Source organism: Bacidia gigantensis (genome assembly GCF_019456465.1).
Source record: "Bacidia gigantensis strain McMullin 20006 chromosome Unknown contig_74, whole genome shotgun sequence".
NCBI classification, from domain to species: Eukaryota; Fungi; Ascomycota; class Lecanoromycetes; order Lecanorales; family Ramalinaceae; genus Bacidia; species Bacidia gigantensis.
In genome coordinates, this window is record NW_025408613.1 from 1079495 (window position 1) to 1100687 (window position 21193).

General features: G+C 50.3%; 6 protein-coding genes across 6 annotated transcripts; 2 read left to right on the forward strand and 4 right to left on the reverse strand.

Moving 5' to 3' along the window:
- Positions 1–106: 106 nt before the first annotated feature.
- Positions 107–1417, forward strand: KY384_000709 (uncharacterized protein; the record flags this gene model as incomplete). The annotated part of the gene is made up of 1 exon (XM_044809243.1): positions 107–1417. The coding sequence occupies one exon, from the start codon at positions 107–109 to the stop codon at positions 1415–1417; it is 1311 nt and encodes a 436-aa protein (XP_044665230.1).
- A 358-nt stretch (positions 1418–1775) lies between these two features.
- On the reverse strand, positions 1776–5699 carry KY384_000710 (uncharacterized protein; the record flags this gene model as incomplete). The annotated part of the gene is made up of 3 exons (XM_044809244.1): positions 1776–2145; positions 2584–5528; positions 5580–5699. 3 exons carry the CDS (start codon positions 5697–5699, stop codon positions 1776–1778), a joined length of 3435 nt encoding a protein of 1144 aa, XP_044665231.1.
- Positions 5700–6499: 800 nt separating this feature from the next.
- KY384_000711 (uncharacterized protein) lies at positions 6500–8943 on the reverse strand (the record flags this gene model as incomplete). The annotated part of the gene is made up of 4 exons (XM_044809245.1): positions 6500–7809; positions 7862–8163; positions 8249–8306; positions 8529–8943. The coding sequence occupies 4 exons, from the start codon at positions 8941–8943 to the stop codon at positions 6500–6502; spliced, it is 2085 nt and encodes a 694-aa protein (XP_044665232.1).
- A 700-nt stretch (positions 8944–9643) lies between these two features.
- KY384_000712 (uncharacterized protein) lies at positions 9644–11311 on the reverse strand (the record flags this gene model as incomplete). Its single annotated transcript, XM_044809246.1, has 1 exon — positions 9644–11311. The coding sequence occupies one exon, from the start codon at positions 11309–11311 to the stop codon at positions 9644–9646; it is 1668 nt and encodes a 555-aa protein (XP_044665233.1).
- A 1258-nt stretch (positions 11312–12569) lies between these two features.
- KY384_000713 (uncharacterized protein) lies at positions 12570–14174 on the reverse strand (the record flags this gene model as incomplete). The annotated part of the gene is made up of 1 exon (XM_044809247.1): positions 12570–14174. One exon carries the CDS (start codon positions 14172–14174, stop codon positions 12570–12572), a length of 1605 nt encoding a protein of 534 aa, XP_044665234.1.
- A 523-nt stretch (positions 14175–14697) lies between these two features.
- KY384_000714 (uncharacterized protein) lies at positions 14698–16140 on the forward strand (the record flags this gene model as incomplete). The annotated part of the gene is made up of 3 exons (XM_044809248.1): positions 14698–14772; positions 14825–15127; positions 15304–16140. The coding sequence occupies 3 exons, from the start codon at positions 14698–14700 to the stop codon at positions 16138–16140; spliced, it is 1215 nt and encodes a 404-aa protein (XP_044665235.1).
- Between the last annotated feature and the right edge of the window lie 5053 nt (positions 16141–21193).

A 21193-nucleotide genomic window follows, 5' to 3' on the forward strand; every position in this document is an offset into this window, starting at 1 on the left:
GACTTTCTTTACCAACTATAATCAGTATCTTCTCACGGCAACAAGATCCTCAGACGTCCACCTCCCACCTGTTCTTCATCTGTCGCGCCATCTTGATCTCCTGATCATGTATAAGAGATCGACTGCAGGCTGGGTTCCAATTGCTTTACTCTGTATAGCACTGTCAGCTCTACTTTTCGGGACCTCTACTATTGCTCAACCTACGACATTGACGGCAAGATCAGCTGGTGAAGGTGTAAGCAAAAGGCACTGGTGGTGGCCTTTCGGAGGAGTCCACATCTCTGGTATCGATGGTTCTGGAGGCCAAGGTTCTGTAGATGTGGGGTCTGATGGCAGTACCGATATTGAAGGCAGTCTCGGTGGTGGACAGTCGTCCATGAAGACAAAGAGACACTTCTGGGGCCACCCCTTCAATCACGGCCCTGTCCATGTATCCGGCAATGTTGGTGGAGGGCAAGGCTCAGTAGATGTCGGCTCTGACGGCACAACTGATGTGCAAGGTAGCCTGGACAAACGAGATGACTCAGCCGAGGTCACTGATGAAGACTATCTCAACGAATATGACGACTACTACGATGAAGACGATGCTGGTGACTTCGAAGACGAGGATGATGTCGATTCAAGCCTCCAGCGTCGCCAAGAGCCGAGTGGTACAAGAAGGCAGCGTCCGCAGGCGGGTCCTGGACAGCAGCAAGGACGCCCCTATTCTGGCGCCGGCCGCCAAAATCAGCAACACAAAGCTGCAGCCAATGAAAATCCCAATACCAACAACCAAGACTCCATCCATACCGCAGCAGCAGTCCACCCGGTTCCAACCGCCGTAGGTCCAGCCGGAAGTAAAGTTACCGCAGCTGGGGGACCTGGCTCAAAGGACCCTCAAAGCATCCACACAGCCCAAGCTGAGCAACCTCAAAGTATCCACACAGCTCAAGCTGAGCAGCCTCAAAGCATCCACACAGCCCAAGCCCAGCAGCCCCAACAATCCTCTCAGGCAAAGCGAGCTCTCCCCTCCCCCGAAGAACCTCTCGATGCTTTCCACGCCATCGACGACGTCGATAGCCTCGAGCAAGATGCACGAAGTCTCCGTCGCCGCCAGTCAGTCGCGGATGAGTGTTCTAGGCAGGTATCCGATCCTGCTGTCCGAAGTCTTCGACGTCGACAAGCCCCGCCCCAGGCCCCTCAATATGCCACCGGTAGGGTAGGACAGGCGGGTGGGAATGCTGGGGCTAGTCCAGCTCCTGGGAAATCACCTGCGGGCAATTCGGCTAGTGGGCCCAAGGAGCATCCGATCAATGGCGGTGGTAGTGATAGGAAGAAATCTGGAAGCAGTGAAGGGTATCACGCGGTGAATGAGGGCGCCGCTAACCATTATGCTGGCAGGGAAGGAGGTGGGAGGGTAGGTGAGAGTGGTATCTAGGGGTCGCTCGAGTGGTGGATTTTCCATTGTGTTTGGAATAGTTTAGCGGCTGTGCTGCGTGATAAAGCAACGGGGAAGTTGAGAATGGAATGTTGTGAAGAGGGTAACAGCGAAAATTATTTGCGTCGAGCAGGACTCGACCATTGGGAGGACCGGTCCTATCACATTCATTAAACCATACATAAGCGATTTTTATGGGGTGTATCACCTAGATAGGAGTTCATGGAGTATCAAGAAATGACATTTTTTCCCTTCATCGCCGATCTGAAGTAAGTCTTCTTATCTTCGTAGGAATTGTTGAGATATGTTGGGATAAACGGAGTAATAGCTATTCTTTCTGCTCTTCATTCCGAGCTTTTCACACGAAGAATGCTCGTGCGGTCTTCAACTTTTCATTATCCTCTTCATCCTCCGTCTTCAAAGACTTATCTAAAAGGTACTCGAGGTTACCTGCTTCCGTCTCAGCGAGTCGATGTTTCTTGCCGTCAGGACTTCGGTAAAGAATTGTCTGCCTCTTTGCTGTCTCAGAATCCGTCAAACTGCCACGATTATCGGAACTGAGATTTTCATAATTTTCACCCCGATTTATAGGATGAATCTCGTTTGATTCCTTAGGAGATAATGATGGGCGTTTTTGGGGGGCGTTCAAGCTATCTTCCTCGCCACGTTTTGTCGCTTTTAATGGGCATCCTATCACAAGGTCTTGCAGCGTCTGAGCTATTGCAAAGCTTGAATTCCTTCCTCGAGAATCTGCTTGACACTACACTACCAAAATAAAAGGCCTCAGCCACGTCAAAACGAACATTGCAATTTAAGCCTTTAGTACATAGTCAGCCTCTTGCTAGAACGACTTTGAACAACCGCAGCTGATCAAAGCGCCCTCAGGCTTCTGGAAAATATATCTCGTGACTTTTCTATACCAAGCTATCACTTACAAGCAAGCTCTTCCCTTCCCCAACGCCCCTCCTCTACCCAGAGGAGATAAATTAGCCACGCAATGCAAAGCAAACCCCCTCCCTCTTAATCCGGCTACCCTAATCCAGCAGCCGTCCGCTCTATATTCGTAACATCATACCTCATCCTCTGCATCCACTTCCTCCCTATATACAACGATCCCTCTCCCCTTTTTTCCCCTTCATCACCTCCTCCCCCGATAAGCATCATACCCCATCCCCGTCCCCAACCCGCCTTGCTCCTCAAATTCAGCGGGATTGTTCGCCACAGGCGCATACCCGCTCCCACCCGTCCTCCACCTATCAAGCCCATACATCTCCCTTTGACTCCGACCATCGTCGACTGGATTAGGTTGCGCAGCCCTCAAAAGATTCGACTCACTCTCCGTCCTCTGGCCCCCGCCACCATACTGATACAACCCCCTCCCCCTGCTCCCCGAACTTCCCGTTCGCTCATGCTGCTGCTGCGGCGTTGGCACGCGATATGCGGGATGTACACCCTGCCCCTGCTGCTGCACCAGTTGCTGCGTGGGGCTGAAAGCGCGATAGTCCCTCGGACTCCCATATGGCCCCGGGCTGCTTGCGCGAGAAGAGCTCGGGGAGCCATCGCGCGCACCGTGCATGAAAGACATAGGGGTGCTACGGCCGCCTTCTGAGACGAGATCTTGAGGTCGACCGTAGAGTTCGCCGTCGCCGCCGTATTCGTCTGCGAACTCGGAGCGGGATTTGAAGTATCCAAAATCGAGTTTGTTTTCGGGGACGAGCTCAAATAGACCCTTTTTGTCGGAGTGGCCGGTGGAGGAGGAGGGTGTATGGGTGGGTGTAAAATGTGCGGCTTTGCCCGGGAAAGAGGCGGACATGGGATCCATTGCTATGTCTGTCATTGTGGAGTCGACGCGCTGGTGTTGCTGCTTCTGTGAGGCGGAGAAGAATGCGGGGTGTTGTTCGTGCTTGTGGTTGCCTCCATAGAGAGAAGGAAGGATGCGGGAGGCTTTAGCGTGCACCATTGGGGTCATGAGTTTGGCGTAGAGCGCAGGGTTGCCGAACTTCTTATGTACGCGGTCGTTGCGGCGCGCTTGTTTGCCCGGGTCGGCCATGTTTTCAGGATCTCTCAAAATACCTTTGGTATAGTATTTAGATTGGTCGTCAAAGGTACGGGCACAGTAAAATTTGAAGCCTAAGAGGATGAAGGGGAGAGGGACCAAGGCGGCGGCCATCTGCCAGGTTCCGGCTCCAAGAACGACAATGCCATGGACAAAGTTAGCAAGAATAGTAGCAAAGACCATGCGATTGAAAAGCACCCGCCAGAACGAGCCGCCAGACTCGTGTTTTGTGATCAGAACGTAGAGGAGAAGATATTTCTTTAGCCAGTAATCGATGACGAAGTAGAGCGCTGTAATTGGAACAGTGAGAGGCTGGACTGTTACGAAGCAGAGAGCGACAGTTGCGTAGAAGAGGAAGTAATTGTAATATACCGCGTAATCAAATTGTGTGGGCGCTGTCAATTCGATTCTTTGGCGAGGAGTAGGTGCGGTGAAGGTTTTCCCAAACCAGACCCAGAACAATTGAATGATTTGAGCCAAGTCAGCTGCACTACCAAGGTTCCTTTGAAGCAGCCACGTGAGCCAGAAAGGGGAAATTTCGACCAGGCCACCCAAGGCTTTTACGAAGAAGTAACCCTGTCTGATGGCGTCCCAGACAGACTCGCCATGGGGGTGGTGGATCACAGCAGCAACAAGGGCCCAGACGGTGGAGAAGGCCGAGAAGATGATCAAGTTGTTGAACACGAAGAAAGCATAAAGCTTACTGGCCACATGCCTTTCACGCGACGTCTTGGTGATGTCGCCCGCGTGCATTGACAAGCGTCGAAAGGCAATCGGAAGTAGAAGATAGAGGAGAGAGGTGATAGCTGGTGAAGCAATACCCTGAACGATAGCCCAGGCTTGATGATGGCGGTCGTAATTGTCTTTGAACCCCTTCCACACCTTAGACAAATGTGACAGATCGGATAGGAATATGGCAATCATTGCATTCGGTGCAATCCACGCCACGGTCAGAAGCAAAATCCAAAAATCATTAATAAGGCGCTTCCAGCGTTTGTCTTTCTTCGACAGGGGCAAATTCTTCCAGATGAGATCATTGGGTCGTGGTGCCAGACAAATCGTTGTCCCGTGCGGCTTCTTGTTCCGAGCGGCATAAGCTACCGTGTGGGCTTCTTCAATCCTCTCGTAGCTAGCAAAGCCGTAAGGCATAGGATTCCTCTTATCGACGGAGCTTCGCACATGCTTGATCTCTGTTTCGAGATCCAAGATCCGGTCCATTAGATAATCGATTGAGTCCACCTTGGACACTCCCCGTAAATCTCGGCCAGGCCTCATTGTCGGTCTTTGGGCTGGTAGGCTATCTGGCTTCTTGAGGTATTTGGCAAGCACAGACTCCAGCTCTCTGACTGCCTTTTCGTGCTGCTCCATCAATTCCGGAAGCTCCTTCATATTCCTTGCAATCGCAGCTCTTGGAATCCCGCTGGTCTGTTCTACCTCATCAGCTAGCCTCAGAAGTCCCTCGTCTGTTCTCGATGCCTGTGGAATATCGATGAACATCAATGTCCTCGAATGAAGACTCTGGAGGTACTCCGAGCTCTCAAAGTATCCCCTCCTGAGTCTTGTGATTACAACGTAATTCCTCCACAAGTAGAAAATCACAACCATATTGGCTAAATAAGCTGCTAGAACATGAACCCATAGGACTGAGCCCCTTGTATACTGCGGCGTGCTCGTTATCCAGAAGCCCGTTTGCTTTGTTGATTTTGCAAACGCATCCTTCCCACCCGTTATCAGATTGGTTGGAAGCACCAGGCCGCAAGCAACAATGGTGAGTATCCCAAACATATTTCGGCACATCTTTGTAAACCTGAGGAAGACTGTCGCATCCAACCCGATCTTCTCCACCAACTCTGCCTCGCGTAACTTCAGCAACGGTGGAGCCCAATCGGTCAAGCCCTTCCCAATGACTGGGGGCGCATGTTTATCATCCGCATATTTCAGCTTCGGCGCATATACTACGTTGTTTCGGGGTCGTATGAGGGAGAAAAGGAGGACGATCAGGAGCATGAAACCGACTGAGGTTGCGAGCGCGGTCCATATCGACGTGGATTTGAACTTGAAAAGGATTAGCTGCCATTGAGCTTCTTTCTATAGCTGCCGTCTTACCGATTGAGAGAAGGGGTCTTGTAAAAGACAGAGTAGCTGATCTGCTGCTCCAGACTTGCCCGCTTCGCATTGTTCGGGGCTCCCTCCTGGTGACGAGCTTGACACTGGTGTACTGGACATGTCAAGAACTAGGGCGAGGAATCCGTCGACGGAGGCCGGTGGATGAAAAGCTCGAGGGTCGTTCAAGGTCACAGACGGTCCTCAGCGTTCGTTGCGACGCGCCATTAATGTCTGAAACGAGTGTGGCACTTGGGTCTGCTCAACAAGTCACAGACTTCGCTGTTGACAGTCCGATTTCTCCAAACGACGGGTGGCGATCAATGAAGTGGAGAATGGACACACATTTTACAAACCGCGGACAAGCGAGTGACAGGAAGCTGAAGAGGAGATATGTTGATTGATGACAAGTTTTTTTCGCTTTATGCCGACCAATCCGGCAAAATACGGGGGAGAGAGGTAAGAGAGAGAGCCCCACTTCGCACGAGCCACTGCCCCTGGCCGCCGCCAAGACTGGCCGTTGTGGCTTGAGCATGCCCTATTTTTGGCATCTTCTCGACTTTTAAGGTAACGCCGTTGCAACCATGACGGCCGTCAAATGCACCGTCGCTTTCTAGATACGAGGAATGAGGTCAGATATCCCCCTCTCTCTGCGGGCTATGCCACAAATCATTTGGATCTTGGTCAGCAATGCAGGCCGATATATTCTATGCGTTTATGTATAGGTCCGAACTTTCTCAAACCATGCCGTCGATCCTTACAGCGCTTTTCTAGAGCAGCCATTGCTAGGTATGCGTATGTATGTATACTCTATAGTCATGGGAAACGATCAATTTGCAGCGTCTATCTTCAGGTCTTGACGTCTGTTCGCAATTTCCCACGTTAGCTCCTACACGTTGCGTCTCACCGGCAGGAAGGGAGGACTATTGCTTACCAGGTTCATCTCTGCCCACATACTCCTTGAGCTTCAACAATTCAGTCGCTAGATTGATGTTGTCCTTGAGATACTCTTGCGCATCAAGGCCAAACTTCGCCTGGTCGGTCTCATGCCTCTCCACGTACAACCGAATCGTTGCCCCCGAGCTCCCCGTCCCTGAGAGCCTTACGACAATCCTACTCCCATCGTCAAACTTCACGAAGATACCTTGGTTTTTGCTGACGCTTCCATCGAGATCAGTGTACGAGAAGTCATCCGCCTCGGTGACCTTGCGTCCTGACACGGCAGAGCCCACAAAGTCGGCCTTTTTCGTCGTGATCAGTTCCTTGAGATTAGCAACGACTTGATTTGCACCATCGCTATCCACGCCCTCATAGTCATACCGTGTGAAGAATGTGCGTCCATATGTCTGCCAGAACTCATGCTGGATATCTTTGATACTAGGCGTAGTACCAGGCTTTTCTTTCGCTACACCAGCAATGATGTTCAGCCAGGCCATGACAGCCCACAGTCCGTCCTTTTCGCGGATATGATTGGAACCGGTCCCAAAGCTTTCCTCACCGCAGATGGACATCTTGTTCGTATCGAAAAGGTTACAGAAGAACTTCCAGCCTGTCGGCACTTCATAATTCTGCAGCCCTTGCTTTTTCGCTACAAGATCAATGGCGCCTGACGTGGGCATGGAGCGAGCAAGGCCATAAACTCCCTGGTCCCGGAAATAAGGAATCATCTTCGCGTAGTGGGCAATGATGGCTAAGGAATCGCCAGGGGACACGAACGCCTTAGCCCCATATATCATGTTTCGATCGCCATCACCGTCGCTTGCGGCACCAAAGTGAATACCCTTGGAGTCAACTGCTTCGACGAGAGAGTGCGCGTAAACAAGGTTAGGGTCGGGATGACCGCCATTGAAGTCTGGGGATGGTATGCAATTCTGCGTGCTATCTTCCAAGCCCAGTTCTTTCTCGAAAATTGCAACGCCGTAGGGGCCCGTCACACCACTCAACGCGTCAAATAGGACTTTGAAGTCGGTGTGCGATTCCAAGAAAGATTTGATGAGGGGGAAATCGAAGATCGACATCAGCATAGTGACATAGTCGGCTGTGGAATCGATGATCTCGACATCGAGACTACCATACTTGTTGGTGCCAATGGAAGCTAGATCCACTTTGGGAATGTCGGCAATCTTGTAGGAGGTAAGTGATTTTGAGGTATCGAAGATCTTGTTGGTGACAGTCTCGGGAGCTGGAGCGCCATTGGCAAGATTGTATTTGATTCCAACATCATTCGAAGGACCTGCATCGCTGTCAATGCCTTATTGCACCAATCGAGAGCGGAGGCTTTTCACCTCCGGGGTTGTGGCTGGCTGTCAAGAGGATACCTCCCGTAGCCTTCCGTATTCTGATGACATGACTGGCCGCGGGCGTGCTCAGAATACCATTTTGGCCCACAATCAATTTCTTCACTCCATATGCACTCCCAATTTTTGCAATCAACTGAATGAGTTCTGGGTTATAGAAGCGCCCATCTCCAGCGACAACAAGGGTGCTACCTTCGACGCCTTCGGGGATTGAGAGAAGGATGCTAGTAATGAATGACTCGCTGTAATGCGGTTGCTGAAAGACAGTCGTCTTCTTGCGAAGTCCAGATCTGACCAGCTGTCAGCAGTGGGCTCTCCAATTCACAGGTAAACAACGCAAAAGTCCAGGAAGAATTGTGCGTGGTGTAGACTTACGTTCCTGGCTTCTGGTCGGTAAAAGATTTGAATGAGACGTTCTGCACACTCATTGTGACTGCAAGCTAATTTGAGTATCTTCGTTGATTTTTTGCAATTAGTATTGCAAATTTTGTTGTGTGGGACGAAAATCGCGTTTGTTGGGCTCAAAGTGGGGTGCTGCAAGATGACGCTGGCGGCTCTGCGAGATCAACATCCCACTCAGAATCTTCGATAGGACTTCGTAGACACGCCATGTTTGGGATTCACTTCAAGAACAGTTTATCCCTCCAATACTTACACTCCTCGATACTCTCCAAAATATCCTCTTTCGCCTTATGCTGATTTGTCTTCTGCGGCACCCCCAGCAACACCTCCTCACTAGCCCATCTCTTTGCCCCTTCCTTGATCGAACTTACGTCCAGGATTCTATATCCTAGATAGTCATTGACCCTCTTCCACTCCCCCCGACTCAAAAACGCCTTGTCGCAATGCACTGAGTTCCCCGCCAACAACCCTCTTCCCTTTCCCCTGTCTCCTGCTCCTCTTCCTCTTCCCATACCACCCTCCCCTTCGTCCATACCGGTCGCCCTCTCCACCCAGCGTCTTACATAGGCCTCCAATCCCTCCGCGGCCTCTTTCTCACCAGTCTTAGACTTAACGCAAGCATCCACAAGCCCGCTTTTCCCATGCGTGTTCCTGCACCACTCATCCATTTTGTCTAGCCTATCTCTCGAATGATGAATGAAGGCTTCATACGGTTCCGGGCAGACGATTTGAAGGTCGTGGGTGGTGACGAAGCAGCAGAGGGAGAGAATTGTGTCGGTAGAGGGAGAGAGACCTGTCATCTGTAGAAAGTAATTAGATGTTGGAGAAGTATGGGTGGGAGGGAATGGAGCGGAGAGAGCAAGGGCAAGGGAGTGGGAGGAGAAGAGAAGGGAGCTGCAGATGCAATACCTCGCAATCGATCCAGACGAGAGGGTCTGTGGAGCGCATTCTTGCAAATTTGGCTTTGTCGACGAAGGTTGTAGTCGGAGCGGACAATAGAAAGCGTATTTCTGATAGGAATCCCGAGCGGATGGCCGCTGAAAGCATTGGTTCAATGGAGGGCGAGCTTTGAGAGTCAGATGCATGCATGACGCGTGAACAGATGGATTTTGTGCACGCGACCGTGGCGGAATTGTGCGCATTTTATGCAAGTGCTGCAAGGAGGAAGGAAAAGTCATTTTTGCAGAGTGAAGCCAGGTGAAGGAGAAGCTTTTGAGACGACAGAGAATACTTTATATTCTTCACCTAATACACCTCCGCTATGCAAGCACAGAGTGCCAACAGACATGCAATGCAACGCCGTCCCAATGCCCTCGCTATGCATGAAAACACAAATATTAGGCTGTAGTCTATTTAATGATTCGACGATCAACGTCTTCCCCTAGGCTTTCCCCCTTCGATTTTAGGCTTATACTCCTCCCTCGGCCACACCCAACCGCGATGCCTCTTCGCAGACCTACACTCCGAGAGCTGCGGGCCCTTCAGTTTCGCAATCCAGCGATCGCGCTCCTCCTGCTCACAACACACTGCGCGCGTGTGCTCTGCTGGCGCTCCAATATGCACGCTCCAGTGGCATTGACCTGGTAATGGGTCATCTCCCGTGAGCATATGGAGGTACCAGAGCGCAAGACAGGCTGTCAAGCCAGTGGTTGTGCTCATCTGGATTGGGTTCGAGAGCTCCAGCTCGCCGAAGAAGGGCTTTCCAGGCTCGGTGCCCATACGTACGCAGACGAGTTCAATTTCTGTGGCGATGTAGCCATAGCGGCAGTTTTGCTCGCGCATAAGGAGTTGTAACTGAGCGAGGGTGCGCAGGAAGCCGACTTGGGCGATAGGGTTTCCAGACCGCATGCCAGTGTTCCAGTTCTCATAGGCCTTGACAAGGCCGACAGCACGGTTGCGCGACGAGATATCGGCGGAGTTGGAGACGCTGCCGAGGAAGTACGGCCCATTGCGCGAGTCGTGACGGGAGGTGATGATGGCTGGACGATCTCTTGCAGAGGTTTTCAAAGCGTCATTGACTTTGTACGCGTGATAGTTCTTTATGATGTCGTGAAGGGCTTGCACGCTATGGGGTCGGTCTGAGTACGATTCAGGAGCGGGAGTCTTCAGACTGGAAGCGTTGACATCGATGTTGAGAAGATCAGGGAATGAAGTAATTCCCATGATAGTCTCCATGTTGAAATCTTCCCATTTGCGCAATTGGCGGACGTCCCACCAGCCCCAGTAATGCTTGGTCTCGCCGTCACAGGCTGGCTTACAATTGTTTTGAGGTACAAGACGAATGTGCGGATTCCTCTCGGTAAAGTAGGTCATCAGAGTCGTGGCAGGTTCAACGCCGGTATTCACGATAAACTCAGGTGTGAGCTGACGATCGCATGGATATTGCGCGTCATAGTAAGCGTAGTCTGACATCGGAGCTTCGAAAGGGTTATCAGAGAAGAAATCCAACGATTGTAGGGCTTGCGGGGCAAGGTACTGCGTCGGCTGCTCCTGAGATTTATAGACAGGGGCGTTGCGGTATGGAAAGGCATGGCGGCGAAGCTGGGATGGATTAATAGCCGAGGTTGAGATTGCGCGTACATGACCTGTGCCGCTTCGTTGAAGAGATGGCTGGAAATCGACAGGTGAGTCAAGCGCCGAAAAGCACCACGAGTCCTGTGTAGTGATAGAGGTTGGCGTAGGAACGTATCCGTACTCAGGCGGGCAGGTGGTACTACGCTGATAACCAGGTCGCGACGACGGAACAGAGAAAGATGGGTCACACTCCTGCGACTGTGCCCTCCGGTATGATGCAGTCGAGAATTCAGTCTCTAAGCCCTGATCACAGTCACGAATTCTCGGTAGAATGTCGCGGCCTCCTACATATTTTGCAGGTGAGATGCTGGGGGTAGTGGCGCGAGTGTCCACGGATTCTGGTGAAGACCAAATGGAAGAAGCAGAAGGACAGCGGCCATGACCGCCGCTCTGGCGGATAGTGGGGGAAGGAGTAGAAGCCTTGGATCCAGCCGGCTGGTATTGATATGGTTCGAGAGGCATGACTTCCGGAGTCGTACGTAGTAGAAGCGAGTGGTTGGTATTCTGAGATATGCTAGTATATTAGAGGAGACCAGCTCCTATGCGAAGTCTATAGACGAAAAGGAGAAAAGGAAAGATGAAAGAAATTCGTTGGGCAAAGAAGACTCGTTGCGTCGGAGACGTCGTGATAAATGGAGAAGAAAGAAGAAGTCAAGTGGGCAAAAGCGAGATACTTATCCTTCACGAGTGGTATGCAGCGTCGTGCAATATCTGAAACGGCTCAACACTAGAGGAGCCATGAGCGAGCCAAGGGCAAACTCTGAAACTGCACGTCTGTGGATTCGATGCTGCAAATGCACTATGCCTGTTGAGTATTGAAACAAGACAGCTGGTTTGAACGTCAGGTGTCGCGCGTCAAAAGACCTGCTCCATTTATTTTGGGAGATTGGGGTCGACATCGACAAGACTCTGGAAGAGGAGTAATTTCCGGGTTTGCAGCCTCTGGAGGTGGTACAGGTCTGCCTCCGGCGGCACCTGCACCAAGTTCCGACGGTCGAGGCTGAGATCACGCTCCGTTTCATAAGGCAAGCGCTGGGCCATGTATAGAACACGAGAAACACGCCTGGAGCAGGTCAACATTGCGGTCGCCATCGCGGTCGTGAGATCGACTGGCTGATGGCGTGAGGTTGGGGAGATTTCGGCGCGTAGATGCAAGTCATCGGCGTCGCACGCGTTGATTGGTCCACGCTCGGGAAAGCTAGCTTGTTTGGATTGTTCCTCTAGTCTCCTTAGCCTCGCCTTAGCGCCTGAGGATGGATTCTGCAGACCAACATCTAAGGAACGACTGGCTTGAGCAGGAGCTTGATTTCAGACGAGCCTCAGGGTATCCTGAGACAGCCTAACCATATCGTTTCATCCTCCAAGAATGAGTAGTCTCCTTGTCAAGGAGCTTCCGAGGAAGGACCCCACGGACCAGGAGTCGAGAGGATCCACATGCATTAATAGTACCTCAAAGATCCTCCGTTCCAATGATCGAGTGCCTAAGTCTTTCGCTATTCATCTTTTGGATCGCTCAAGCGCCAAGATACTGGGGAAAGCCCTCAAAACCGTCGGACCAACACTGAGCTAGGTTCACGACCTACATGTTTCCGGTTCTCATGAAGAAGCCTGTTCCAAATATGGCGCATTCAAGCAAAGCGCCCCCGGACAAACAGCGTAGACATTCGAACTTCCCGCCAGCCTCTTTGCGATCTCGTATTCACCCATGCTGTAGGATCGTCTAACCGCTCTGGTGTTCGAGGGCTATCTCGACATTGTTTTGCCACCAGGCTGGCCAATCTACCACTTTCTTTTCTCGCCTCGCCTCCTCTGCCGCAAAGACCATCGCAGTATTTCTGACAATCTCTTCAGCCGTGCATCCGACATAAGCCTGCTGTGCCTCCTCTACAGGCATTTGCCGTAATTTGACAGCTTCTACAGCCTTGAAGAAGGCGCTCACCAGTCCGGCATCTCCGCCTCCGTGTCCGCCGCCAGGCTGCTCCGGAACGTGCACCTCAGCTCGTTTGGTCGCGAAATCGTACACACGTATGGTGCGGCTATCGTATTCAATCTCGCCTCTGGTGCCAGAAATATGCCCTCTCCGTTCGCATTGCGCTTCGGTGGATGCGACCATATGAAAAATAGCATTCTTGGCTCCGCGTCCCTGCAGACGATCTTGCCTTTGTTGTACAGAAGTCACGGGGAGGGGGTCATCTTCCCAATTGATTGTCACAACCTGGTCATCGCATACATCGTTGTCCGCATTGTAAACACACCGGCCGTACCAGGGTCGACTGGCAGGACTTGATGTAGATTCATTATAGTCATCCTTCAGGCGAGCCTCCAAACGCTCTCTTGCCCCTTTCTTGTTGCCGCCCACGTACATATCTTCAATCTCCGAGTCAACAATCTTGACAGGCCAGCCTACATGTCCTTGGTCGAATCTATCTCGCACGTATATTTTTCTGGCGCTGTAGATACACTGCGGTTCAGCAGCACAGCTGTAGCAATTCGTCGCGCCGCCCGCAGATTGAGGCTTCCGACTCGGTTTGAAGTAAAGAAGCGAACCCGTGGAAGAGACGAATGAAGGCAGGTGAGGAGGTCGATCCGTTATTGAGGCAGTAGCAGGTGGTGCGCAGAGTAGCCACATGAGTAAGTCTATGTCATGGCAAGATTTGGTGAGCAGCGACGGCGCAGACGAAGCCTCTTTGCGCCAATTTCCTCTCACGTAGGAATGGGCGAAGTGCCACCATCCCACAGGCTCTGTATGTTCGACTGACAGTATATCGCCAATGGCTTCGTCGTCTAAAAGAAGTCTCCGCAACAGTATGTTGTGTGGGCTATAATGCAGGACATGCCCAATCGAAAATATCTGAGGTGAAGATGAAGATCCTTGCGGCCGCAAAGACCGGTAAATCTTGAGGCAATCCTGTAACGTCGTCGCTAAAGGCTTCTCGCTCATGATATGATATCCCAGCGGCGCAAAGGCAGTGATAATTTCGCAATGGCTATCATCGAGAGTGCAGATGAAAACGCCATCAACGGGACGGCTCCATCGAGACGCCTTGTCTCTTGCTGCCCTCTGCCTTTGTTCTTGTAGCCCAAGAAAGTCTTTCCAATCCGCAAAGCTCTGCCATTCTGCTGGAGCATCTGCCTCACCCCAAATGTACTGCCGTCCGAACGCTCGCCGCTTGACTTCGATGGGTTCTGCGACTGCAGTGATCTGGGCGTCAGGCGTTGACTGAAGCAGAGCGTGGGCGTAGCCATTGCCTCTAGAGCCGGCACCAATCACAAGAAATTTCAAAGGAGCGGATCCTCGAATCTGATTCAGGTGTGATTGCGACATCCTGGGAAAGGCCGTTTCGAAAGACTAGAAAATGAAGCCGAAACTGGACCTCATTGTGCTTCTTTAAGCCCTCATGACGAGCACGTTAGGTTGAGTTGACGGTGGATGGTGCCTGCAAGGCTGTAGCCTTATTCTGCAGCTCATAGTGTCGAAACAGGCTCCTGTACAGCTTGACAATCTGCTCCGAGGTTAAAGGGGCAGTGTAGTCAACTCATGGCGGATATGACAACGAGAATTGTTCATATGAGGCAGACAACAAAGGAATACATATCGTTCCGTCGATCCTTTGGGAGTAGGTACGATTATCCTGACGATTATCCTGCCAATGTCCACGACCTTTCCACATCTTCATTTTGTCACGCCGCAAGGATTTCGATCTCACATGCGCGTCATCCCGTGCGCGATCCTCTCCCGAAGACCCCTCCTTGCATCCATGACCAAGATCTTTGGTTCAAACAGATTTTCTTCTCCCACATAATTCCCTTCATCATTAGGAAGCCACGCCATATTCTGCATTTCCACCATGTCGGGCTCTTCAAAGGATGAGGGTGCCGGCGTTGCGCCACAGAACAAGGCCTCGTGGGGCTCATTCCTCAAGGTAGGCAGATCAGTTCAACCGTATATGAAATGATATCTCACGCACGATACAGGCCCTAGCCTCCTACAATGGTGATATCGCCTCTCTCACCGCTCCACCTTTCATTCTAGGCACCACTTCTTTGACAGAATTCTCCGCCTACTGGACTGAGCACCCATCAATATTCGTCGCCCCCGCCACCGAGCAAGACCCCGAGAAGCGAGCGTTGCTGGTGTTGAAGTGGTTTCTAACGACACTGAAACAATCATATAGCAGTCGCAGTGACAAGTATGGGACCGAGAAGAAGCCTCTGAACCCATTCTTGGGCGAACTATTCTTGGGCAAATGGGATGATGAGGCGGGCACAACACATTTAGTATCTGAGCAAGTCAGGTATGGCTCTTCAACAAAGAATGGCTAGTGTTATGAGGTCTAATCTGTTGTAGCCACCATCCGCCGGTGACAGCGTATTGTATCTGGAATGACAAGCATGGAGTTCAGGTACATCCCTCGTTGTGTTTGTGAAGGTGGCGACTTACACAAGAATGACAGCTACAAGGCTACAATGGCCAGAAAGTTTCGTTCTCGCGCACCATCATAATTAAGCAAATCGGTCACGCCCTCCTTACTCTCTCCGCCTTCAACGAGACATACCTCTTCACCCTTCCCTCCCTCCACATTGAAGGCTTGATATACGGCAAACCCTTCGTCGAGCTTGACGGCTGTAGCTACATCACCTCGTCGACAGGCTACATTGCTAAAATAGATTACAGCGGAAAAGGGTGGCTTTCAGGCAAAAAGAACACCTTTACTGCAACCCTGGCGAAACAAGGGCATGAGAAGGACGTCCTCTACACGGTTGATGGCCAATGGACTGATAGCTTCAGCATCAAGTCCGGCGGTGGAGGAGGCTCACATCTCAAGAAAATGGCGGGTGGTAGCCAGACCCTGGAAACATACAACGCAAAGGCCTCGAAGACAACATCCCTCAGCGTTCCCCCAATAGATACACAAGATCCTTACGAATCACACAAGGCGTGGCGAAGTATCAAAGCTGCGATCGAGAAGGGCGATATGGACACCGTGCACGTTGAGAAGAGCGCCTTAGAAAATGCACAAAGAGAGTTGAGGAAGAAGGAGCAAGCCGAGGGGCGATCCTACACCCGACGATTTTTCAACAAATCCGACAAGTCTGATATATTTGATAGTCTTGCTAAGCCGATATATGCGAGCATAGAAGCCGATAGGACGGGTGGTGTATGGAGATTTGATGAGAGCAAGAAAGCGGACAGACAGAATGTAGCGGATGGTGTAAAAGGGGCGGACATGGGCGTCGTCAATGATACAGAACCTCCGAGTGAAGCGCCTACGAAAGCTGAACTGAAATGAAGGATACGAACATTCGGGTCTGAGGTGTTTGCCGATTTGGCTATTTGTACGAAAGCAATGCACGTAGAGCTAGGCGCTTTATCGATGGATGATAGATGAAAATATGGCATCTAAAATAGGAGTCTTTTGCACACGGGCGCTTAGGGCTCTTCTCCAGGGTCAAAGCGCGCTAAAGGATGTTTTCAAGCCCCCCGAGGGGCCAACCCTTCTGGCGGCCATCGCGCATCAAATCAGGAGCAAACCTAGTGTTGGCATCATCCCTTTTTTCATCGACTGATTGACGTAAACTCCGTTGATGTTGGAAATATGTACACATCTATTTATATACACTGCTATCGCGATGGAAAATAGAATTCCCATTGCACGTGAAAATTGTGCAGACCGATTCCGTGTTCCGTCAGTTGTCTGCCTTGGGCAGGATCTTTTTCTAATTTGAAGTATCTAGAGCTTGTTGTGTCCTTCATGATCAGGTACTGGTCGTGAATACCAATGAAGGTATGGCCTGAACTTAGCTTAGCTTGATGGCTTCTTGCTTGGAATCCGTGTCGCTTTGATCATTGCTCAATGAAAGTCACACTTCCCAGAAAGAAAATGGAAATGAAAATGCCGCCCCTTGCTTAGTCACTTGCATGCTTGTGGAATCTTCTCTTTCTTCTCGTCCAGTGTGTGAAAGAATTGGTAAAGGTCAAACAGGTGTCGTCCTTTCACAATCAATATCACATAGTGGTAAGTCGGTCAACGTTGTCAAAGTGGCGAAGGCTGTCGTGGGAAGCTTCGATTCTCCTCTAGTGTAATCATTGGGTCTTGCTCACTCTGAGGAAGGTAATCGCGACCTAGGAGTCGCAGAGCATTCCTACAGGTGCTATACATCATGTTCACCACAATCTCTTGAATGCTTGCCCAAAGGTGATCCAATCCTAGCCCCAAGAATATGCCTAAATCGGTCGCGATGGGGATGTATGTCGGCAGCACCTGAGATCGAATCTGCCAAACGGAGCAGAGGAACCAAAAGGCCGCGCCGATGCCAAATATGTACAGGAAACTTCGTCTTTTCTGTCTTAGCATCAATCGGCCCCAGGCTCCTTGCGAATACGTACATTATGAATGTCTTTTCTCTCTTCAGGTTTAAGAAGACAAACACGGCTCCTGTCCACAACCAGATACACCACAAGCTATGTTGCAATTGGTATACGACCACAGCCTTCATTGTCAGGTACTTACGAGAAGAACTTCCATTCCCATTTGTTATCCTCGGGTAAAGCCATGCCAAAAAGGATCACGAAGAACGCCTCTACAACCATTGCGGCAAATGTAATCCATTTTAGTGGCTCCTCCTTTTCATTCGCGAAATGTAAGAGTCGCTCAGGAAGGTCCATGAAGAATGACTATCCACCAAGAAAGGGCGCGAGTGATCTAAGAGACGATTGCGAAGTACGTTGCTATACTAGTGTGAACGCTGACTGCGGTCTGAGCTCGCAGCGAGGATATCATTCGTTGTTTCAGAGGGGAGAAGGTTGAATTTTGGAGGATATACTGGTCTTTCAAGTTCGCATGGTATGGCTTTTCGATTGAAACACGGCTAGGATGGAAATCTCTGGGGGGAGAATGACAGCTGCCAGATACCGGACGAAGCACCACCAGGCCCACAGAGACCAGCCTGAAATTTGGGTACCAATTGTCATGAGGGGCACTAGGCTGTGCAAGGCAGATTGGAAAGCAAAACAGGTATCGACACCTGACGTCGGTGGGCATTCAAGTCAGCCTTGTGCACAAAATGCCTCATAGAAACCGGGCGCTTTTCAGCTATGTCTGCCCGACTTACACAGCAGCAGTGATTAATTTACCACATCAAAAAACGTCAAAGGACTCAGTGGATTCACCGCAGCAGTCGACTCCGCGCCCCCACTCCTCTACATCTTTCTTCGGCGAAAGAATTGTCAAACAATTCATTATGACTAAAGGCGCAATTTGAACATCTTATAAACATTGGTTGTCAAGGAACCGGGCACTCCCTATAGCTGTACTCATGGACCTCGTCGGGAGCATTGGATTACTCGCGACAGCGATCTCTGTTGCCCATGACGTCTACGGTATCGTAAAGCTGTCTCGTCGATCCAACGAGGAAGTCTTGTCAGTACAAGAGGACTTTCTCGAGCTGAACAGAGTGAGCTCAACTGCGCCAGGATATTGCGAGAGCTACTGACATTGACGATTACTTAGTCGTTACAAGGGCTTCAGGCCTTTCTCGACGATGTTCATGGATCGCAAAAGCTCGCCGTGAGTACTCGACATTGTATTCGAATTTTGCTGATACATTTGTAGCATGAAGGTCATGAGAATCTAAGTCGAATGCTTCAAGAGATCTCTACAACCTTAAAAAATCACTCGCAAGTCTTGTGGCAGGGTTGTGGTCAACGGCGTCTTACCTATATGCTTCCTCATGACCTTTGGACTCTCGATACACTGCCGTATTCTACCGTTTCGTCAAAAGAAGGATATGGTGAACTAGTCGTTCCTCCTACGACAGAAAGATCAACGATAGGAAGAGGGGGATATATGGCGAACGCGAGTTGGAGCTCATGGGAGTTCACTGGCCTCTTGGGGACCAAGACAATCCTCCCGGCGGCGAACTACGTTCTGCTGCATAGTTATTTTTATACAGCGCCTTTGATGACTGGAGGCGGAAGCAACACTCTCAGAGGACTCCCATCACCGTTGCGATCGATCGTGGTTTTGGAAAAGTGTGTATGGATCTTACTATTCCTCACGATCATTAGCAGCATATCGACTCTCTTCCGACTTGCCTGGAGGTTCCGTGGTTCTGGCATGGGGATGCTTGTCTGTTGGACAGTCCTCGCCGCGGCCATGATTGAAAGAGCTTGGGTACAATACGACGGGTCTCTGGCACTTTATCTTTTGATGGGATTACCTTTGGCAGTCAGTGTTGGCATGAGCTGGGCAAATTTGCAAGAAATATTTCGCGCGAGATACAAGATTGGCTGGAGAGAGCAGGAAAAATACTTACAAATCGAGAGAGGCGACAATATTTGTCCTTAGTGCAAGTGGGTAAGGACTTCACGTCTTTCCATTGCGATATTGAGCTGACACCGGCCTGGAATAGTCATCCAACAGGCTCCTAGAGTGCGGAATCCATCTTCAACGTAAGTTGACATAGTGGAAAACGAAAGAGGAACAACCGGAGCCGATGGTCCAAACTTAAGCCATCGGGGGCGCAAGCCCATGATATTTATGTATAAGGAATTCAGTTGAGTTGGCGTTCGCAAATGGTAGGCGTATGCTTTTTGTGATTCTTCATCAAAGCAAGTAGTGTAAATGCAATGCTGCTTGATGAACACATTCTGGCTGACAGATTTTGCGAACCTCGGCAGCATGATCTACCGATATTGACAACCTGGAAGCTTCTGCCCATTACAACTGAGCTTGTATTCAATCCCGACAGCTTCACATAATGCGATACTCGCAAGACCTGAATACTGCTGGCCAACATGCTTTCAGTCACCCAAAAAGTGGGCCATGACGCTCCTTAATCACAAGCATAGATTCATCTTTAGGTTCTATTCAAAAGCAGAAAATTTTACGACTAATCCAGAGACTGATGCATTTCAATTGAATTCCACCTTTCCAACGATCGCCAGCCACTACCACAGCCTTCTCGATGTCCAACGCCCGCAAGTGTGTGAAAAACGTTATGCTTTGAGCCACCAAAGTACAGGGCATAGACCCCACTCCCCAGAGGTATAAGAAAGGTCTCCCCGCTGCTTCGACTTCAGATTCCAAAGAAGTTCTCAAGAATCTCTCTCAAGTCAGGTCTCGCGCCTTATGTTCTCTGCTCGCACAACGCATTTGGTCTCGATCGTCGACTTTCTTTCGCAGAACTAACCGCGCAACCACAACGCATGCATATGAATTTTAATGAAAGAGCTTATCCGCTATGCTACAACGATTCTGCCACTCCTCACTCTTATCATCTGCCGACCGTGATGGCGCGAAGCCTGTACATTGAGATTCTCCTGCGCCCTCTGGTCGGCACTAGCTTCATCGTGGGGTTGATTTTACTTTGCATCTTCTTCCCATTTATCTCGAGAGAAAAGCAGCCGACCATTAACCTCGTTACAGTCTTACATGGATCTAATTCTTTCATATTTCTTCCCCAAAAAATAAAAGAGAAGAAGAAGAAAAAAACACAAGTGGCGAAAAGTAACTAATGCAATAATAGCCACTAGCCTCGTTGAGAATGGTACATACATCATATCAAACTGAGCCAGAGCCAAAGTGCATCCATAAGCATGCCCACATCGCCAGTTGAAGTTCTTTACGATTTCTCTGGCATAGAGCTGACTGAAATAGAAAACATTCTCCCGCAGTGCTAGTGATCAGTTGAAGCAAAGCCTCCACTTCTCGGGCCTTATTGGGTTGTGAAGTGTTACGATGTATCAGTCCCGATCACCGTCATTGCAATATGTCAAATCAACCTCATCGGCGACCGGCAAATACAATTGGATTATCTTCACCACCAACTTTTAACATCATCTTGCAGGAAAGTCTTCCTTCTACTATCTGCGAAGAAGTGAAGGAAAATTGATCAAAGCCCCCACAACCCCTTGTCTACTGCATGGATGTCGCTGATGATGCCTTGCGAGACATCTGTTTGAATTATACTACCATATTGCTTTGCTCCTGGCATACAATTCAACGATGCATCATCACCTATTAGAACACGGTTGACGATTACGCCGGGTGCTCACTCTAACGACGCAAATACCCTTCCAATACCTTGGGAAGTCGTCTGGACCAATTGGTTTTTTAAACGTACTGATTTCGCCACTCCACATAGCGAAGCCCCTTTCTCCAGCAAGCAAAGATGCTGAATCATCAAGATGAACGCAACAACTATTGCTCAGCTGAAAGAACCCTCAACTAAACTTTGTTAGCAAACATTCTCGATACCGCCTGCTCTGTCGCATGAAGTAAGGGGAAGCCCTAAGAGCATTGGTACGGCTTTGGGAACGCGACGTCATCGAAATGGGCTTTG